This window comes from Lucilia sericata, unplaced genomic scaffold (assembly GCF_015586225.1).
Source record: "Lucilia sericata isolate MDLA Ls3-8-SP2 unplaced genomic scaffold, ASM1558622v1 Contig001968F_arrow, whole genome shotgun sequence".
In the NCBI taxonomy this organism is placed as follows: Eukaryota; Metazoa; Arthropoda; class Insecta; order Diptera; family Calliphoridae; genus Lucilia; species Lucilia sericata.
Window position 1 is genome coordinate 13560 of NW_023995840.1, and position 6760 is coordinate 20319.

General features: G+C 33.0%; 1 protein-coding gene across 1 annotated transcript; it reads right to left on the minus strand.

The window, feature by feature from the left end:
- Nucleotides 1-4497: 4497 nt before the first annotated feature.
- LOC119613080 (insulin-like growth factor-binding protein complex acid labile subunit) lies at nt 4498-6450 on the minus strand. The gene has a single exon (XM_037969018.1). It carries the CDS (start codon nt 6320-6322, stop codon nt 4550-4552), a length of 1773 nt encoding a protein of 590 aa, XP_037824946.1. The 5' UTR covers nt 6323-6450; the 3' UTR covers nt 4498-4549.
- Between the last annotated feature and the right edge of the window lie 310 nt (nt 6451-6760).

The window sequence follows — 6760 nt, forward strand, 5'->3', positions numbered from 1 at the left end:
CTATAGTCTAGTCTATAGTCTAGTCTATAGTCTAGTCTATAGTCTAGTCTATAGTCTAGTCTATAGTCTAGTCTATAGTCTAGTCTATAGTCTAGTCTATAGTCTAGTCTATAGTCTAGTCTATAGTCTAGTCTATAGTCTAGTCTATAGTCTAGTCTATAGTCTAGTCTATAGTCTAGTCTATAGTCTAGTCTATAGTCTAGTCTATAGTCTAGTCTATAGTCTAGTCTATAGTCTAGTCTATAGTCTAGTCTATAGTCTAGTCTATAGTCTAGTCTATAGTCTAGTCTATAGTCTAGTCTATAGTCTAGTCTATCGTCTAGTCTATAGTCTAGTCTATAGTCTAGTCTATAGTCTAGTCTATAGTCTAGTCTATAGTCTAGTCTATAGTCTAGTCTATAGTCTAGTCTATAGTCTAGTCTATAGTCTAGTCTATAGTCTAGTCTAGTCTAGTCTAGTCTATAGTCTAGTCTATAGTCTAGTTTATAGTCTAGTCTATAGTCTAGTCTATTGTCTAGTCTATTGTCTAGTCTATAGTCTAGTCTATTGTCTAGTCTATTGTCTAGTCTACTGTCTAGTCTATTGTCTAGTCTATAGTCTACTTTATAGTCTAGTCTATAGTCTAGTCTATAGTCTAGTCTATAGTCTAGTCTATGGTCTAGTCTATAGTCTAGTCTATAGTTTAGTCTATAGTCTAATATATAGTCTAGTCTATAGTCTAGTCTATAGTCTAGTCTATAGTCTAGTCTATAGTCTAGTCTATAGTCTAGTCTATAGTCTAGTCTATATTTTAGTCTATAGTCTAGTCTATAGTCTAGTTTATAGTCTAGTCTATAGTATAGTCTATAGTCTAGTCTATGCTCTAGTCTATAGTCTAGTCTATAGTATAATCTATAGTCTGGTCTATAGTCTAGTCTAGTCTATAATCTAGTCTATAGTCGAGTCTATTGTATACTCCATGGGAAATAATATTTGCAATATCAAATCAATTTCTTTTTTTTTTATATTATAATATGTATTTTCTGTTATAATCTAATCAAAAACAATATGTTTCTAAGATTACACCCCATATTTTTTTTTCAAAATAATTTGATTTCATGTAAAATTCGCCAAAAATCCACCCCTTTTGCAACTGCAACCATTAAACATTAAAATAGCACAAAAGTCGTGTAATTTGATTTTTTTATTATTTTTGAAAAATGGTTTAAAAATCCTGCGAATAAAAAAAGGAAAATTGCGGCTTTTGTGATAAAAATATGTAACACGCTCGTATAATAACCGCGCCACAAAACAACCGCAATTTAAGTCACTCCCACTAAAAACAAAAAAATAACGAAAATATATTACAATGAAAATATTATTTACAACACACTCCAAACAAATTTAGCTGCCTGCTTGCTTGCCGCAACATGTTAATGCGAATAAAATTTTTTTCGATAAACACAAAAAAACATCAATAAAATAATCAAAATAATGACAGATGATATTATAGACTCCTCAGCCTCGTAAACCAAACCATAAAGGAAGAAAAAAACATAAAAGGGTTTTTTTTAGTTGGGAAAGTGTAAAAAATGTGTTAAATGTTTTAAATTCCCACTGCAAATTGTAATATTTTTTTTTTTTCAAAAAAATAAAATCATTTTTCTTCTCATTGCTGATAAAATCCCATAAGAAACTAAAACATAAATTTACACTTTGCTCAGCCTTTGCGGTAACACCTACAAAACGCTTTTCCCCCCAATAAGAAAAAGGAAAAAAAAAATCACACACTAATTCATAAATGCAACAATATCGATTTGACTCCCTGCTCTGCCCTCAAACGGCCTTTGCTAATTTTTTTTTTAGTTTTGATATAGTAGTTCAAATCCTTAAGTTTTACATTAAAGTTGTATTTCGTTAAGCTTTTGTGGAAACTATAGGTTTTTGTGAGAAGAATTTCTTTTCAGTTTTTACAGCAGACATTTAGACGCTGGGCTATGCTACTTGAACGCTTGGCAAACTTTTGTCTCGTTTATTTTGAAGCGGTGTATATGGCTGCGCCAAAATGACCAACGGCTGATCGTGCAACTCAAAAGAACAAATTTATTAACAAAAATAACAAAATACGAAATTTGTTTTGTGTTAAATTTACTATAGTTTTTGTTTGGTTTATTGTGCACTATGGGGCTTTCGAATGTTGTCCTCTTTAGAAATCAATGCTGTCCTCTCTAGACATCATTTTGGATTCGAAACTAACGTGTTAATCCAAGAATTATGTTCGGATTAAATGGAACACGGAAATAGTGAGATCATGGTACGCAACGAAGAATTCCCGCTCTTAGGAAAAGTGTTACGCGTCCTAGGAATCATTTTGGTCTCGAAACTATCATGAAAACCGAGAATGTTTGAGTTAGACATGGAAATAAGAATATCTCTATGCTTCGTGATCACTTTAAGTTTCACAGCACCTTATTGCTGATACATCAAGTATGTTTGAAGATCAAGAACTATCAATAACGATCTTCAAAATGTATCATCTCCATAAGATCTTGATTACGTGATGAACTGTGATGGAACCAGTAAAGACATCGACGTCTTTACTGATTCATTAAGCATGTTTGGTGATCAAGAACATACGGCCATATAATGATCCCGAAAATGTATCCTCTCCTCATGATATTGATCTTAGATTAATCGATGAACTTTCATTGGATCAGTAAAGATTGACGTCTTTACTGGTGTTAAAAAACGTTTGATACGATATGCCAATGTTTCATATTTCAGAAGCGGCATCAATAGCATCGAAATGCGTTCCGGATTACTCAAACGTTTTTGATAAAACATTCAAAGCTTTTATTCTTAATTCAATGACATTGACCTCCTTTTGGAAATTAGAAACGTGTGATCGCACAAGGATCTTCAATAAGCATTCTCTCAGCTATGATTCCATGATTGATCCCCACATTGATCTTCTTAAAAGCCGTCTGGTACTGCACGTATGTCGTTTTCCTATCCAAATACTTTGTTGTCTACAAACGTACAATGTTCAGTATTGTGCGAAAGATAAAGCTTATCTCAAGAAGAGAAGCCGAGAAATACACGTTCGGGTATGATATACGAATGTTACCTTTCACAAGTTGATACTATTAAGCATTCTAAACGTGTTCATGCATTATGATCGCTTATGGAATAACATTGTCTTTGATTCCGATATTTTCATTTCTAACCCCATAGTGCAATATTGATCGCATCGTTTACAAAAATATCATTTGAAAGTCAGAGTAATAAAATGCCGCTGTTAAATCTAGAATATGTTTTCATTTGCCCACAAAAAAACGAAACCGTACAACTTTACAAATTTATGCATGTCTTAGTTTAATATGTTGCAAAGGGCGTGTGATTCCAGAGACGCCCACAAAATCATACGCCACAACAGCAACAAAAAGCAAGCAAAAACCAGACAAAAAATCTCAATTGATACACAATTTATAAAAATCGGGTATCGATACGCAACAGATGTCCATAAGCAATCACACCAACGACCGGCCGACCTATCGACCATACTTAAGCGCGTTTTTAAACAAAGCACAGAGAAACAGCAAGGATGGAGAGAAAAAAATAATAAGGAAAAACAAGCTTTTCAAAGCTCACCTGCTGTTATCACTGACTGCAACTCTTCTCAACTCATTATAATTCGTTGATCATAAATACAGGCGAGTAAATATTTTTGTGGTTATTTTAAGTTAGTATTATTATGTGTATTGTTTGAATGTGCAGAATTCCCATAATTTTCTAAATTATTTCAAGATTCCCTAAGACTTATTGATCATTTTAGGTTGAGGAAGATGTTATTGGAATTATATTTTTTTACTAATAGTAATTCTTGAAATTAGAGATAAATATTCATTCCATTGATTATTTTGGACCCTTGTATAAAGTAGAGCACAGTGTTAGTCCGATTTCAACAAAATTTGACATAGAGAGGAAGTTTCTCGAATTTATGTTTTAAATTTTGATCTGATTTCCCCAAAGTCTGCTCTGAAACAAAAAGTTAAACATTTTTCACACAATTAAAACATTAAAACATTTAGAGATCTCTGGACTCACCCGAGTGAGTTAAAAACTTACAAACATCCAAAGCTACAGCACTTCCTCTCTTGATATGTGAACTTATTGAAATCGGACTAAACGTTTAGAAATTATAGACATATTTATCACAAAGGGACCAATAGGACCCTCGTGTGCTCTTTTGCAGCCTGGAAACCTAGACATTTTTCCCTTCATATTCGAAATTTTCGCTAAAATCTATTTAGCGATCTCCGTGAAATTAGGATCTCTGAAACACCTTGAATTCATATGGCGTAGAACTATACCTCTTTTTCAAATAATTACCTTGCGGAACACTTCAAACAATTAGTTTTCTAAGACCTTCGATACCAGATTAATTGGTAAGTCCATAGTTGTCTTAATTTTACCTTCACATTTGCAGAGTTCTATTCCAAACAAACAACTTTCTAATGTTATTTATAGAAAATCACATACACTTTTATTGGAATATTTCACTTAAAACCTAAACATTCGTAGTATCTTCCACCAATGGTCTATGACGCGGATGTAAGGGTTCCGTTTCTCGAGAAGCCAAATCTAAACAGCAACGACACCACGAAGGCAAACATCGTTCCTCTTGTAAAATGCGAAAAAATTGCAAAATTAAAATCACTAAAACTACAATTAAAGTAATTAAAGCTAAAACATCACGAGTAGTCCAATAGGGATGAATGCCAGAAACCCCAGTTAGAGAAGCTTGATGTGTACACTCGACATGGGTATCCAAATGGGCCGAAGATTGACGAGCACGATTCATATCATTTAAAATATCCACTTCATCCATATCACGATGAACATTAGAGCTAGAGGACGATTTAAAAACTGAAGCATCGGTAGTATCATGGAAACTGGCAGCAGAGGTGGAGGATAAAGAATCCGCAGGAGTAAAACGCATGGGTAGATGTATGCCACGATTACGGAAATAGTTTAACATGTGTTTTAGGTAACGGAATTCCCAATCATTTTCAAATATGCCCACTTCACGTAAAAATGTATGAGAATCTTTAAACTCAGCATAATTGAATTCATACAAACGATTGCCTTCTACATAAAAATTCTCCAAATTGATAAGCGGTTGGAAAATACTGGAATCCAAACGTATCAAATGATTGAAAGCCAAATCTAAACTCTTAAGCTTAAGCAGAAACACAAAATTATCAGAAGTTAAATTTTGCAAACGATTAGAAGCCAAATTAAGAGAAATAAGATTTGGTAAAGGTAAATATAAAGGCGAATGTGAGGTTTTCAGCGAAGACAATTGATTTTTAGAAATATCCAGCTTTTGTAGATTCAACATGCCCACTAAGTCATCTAAAGTTTCAAAAAGATTACCATGTAATTCCAATTCCCGAACAGCCAATTTATCATGTATGGTGATATTCTTTAAAGCATTATTGGCAGCATTTAATTTAATAACCGAATCTATTGTGCAACGTTTCAGTTTACTACCCTGAACCAATAGCAAATCCACCGATTGTAGCTGCAGCTCTTCTAAATAAGTATTGCTCAAGTCTAGTATATGTAAATGATTCAAATTCATCAGAGAATTGGGCTCAAATACAGAGAAATTATTGCCACTCAGCAAGAGAGTGTTAAGTTTGAGATTCTTAAGAAATGTATTGGCATTGATGACCTCTAGCTCGTTATAGCTCAAATCAATATGTTCCACATTGATAAGATCTTCGAATACACCCTCCGGTAAAGTACGTATGCCGTTTTCCTGCAAATCCAAATATTTTAATCTCTGTAAACGTACAAAAGCATAACGATGAATCATGTGTATAGTATTGTGCGAAAGATAAAGCTCTTCCAGAGCAAATAAACCGGCAAATACACGTTCGGGTATGATAAACAAACGATTGCGTTGCAGCACCAACTTGTGCAATTGGGAGGCCTTTTCAAAATCCATGGGCATTATATTATTTAAAGCACAATTGTGCATTATAAGCGTATGCAGTTTGGGAGCAATTTCAAATATCGCTGATGGTAAACGTCCCATAACCGAGTTGTAGATTAATAATTCATTAAGTTGTTCTGTTGTTGATTTGGTATTCCATACCAAAGGTTCTTCAAAGGAACTGGTTAGATTAGTTAAAGTGCAGTAGTACAATGAACTGCCCGAACAGGTGTCTTTAAGGTCAAGTTGAAGGGCTCCAGCCGAGAGGCATGTTAGTGTTGTTATCAATATTGGCAACAGCAGTAAAAATTCACGCTGTCTAGGGGTATTAAGTGTCATTGTTGATTTGTTTTTTTATAATTGTATTTTTTTATTTGTGGTTCTTTGTTTCTCCCCAAATTTATTTATTTTATTTTATTTAATTAAACACTTTTTTTAAACCGCATTTACACGTTCGCGTCTTGAATAAAACTGAATTAATTTATATAGATTAGGCTCTGAGTTTTCATAACTCGTCTTCGGTTTGTGGGCTTTTAATCAGTGTTTTTTATTTTTTGTTATTAAAAATAATATTTATTATTTAAAGCTTTCTTTTTTTGTTTGTTTTCTTTTGTCTTTAATTATTAAAGTATATTTTTGATAAGAGCACTGCACTTGTTTTAAGAGTGATACAAACATATTTTTTATATTAAAACATGTACAGTGATCTTTGAATTTGTAAATTGAAACTCTTAAGTTTATAAGCTGTATATGTATGTATAGTATACATTTAAAATA

Coding starts and splice junctions, on each gene's coding strand:
- LOC119613080 (XM_037969018.1), bottom strand. CDS start 6,322: ATGACACTTAATACCCCTAGACAGCGTGAATTTTTACTGCTGTTGCCA.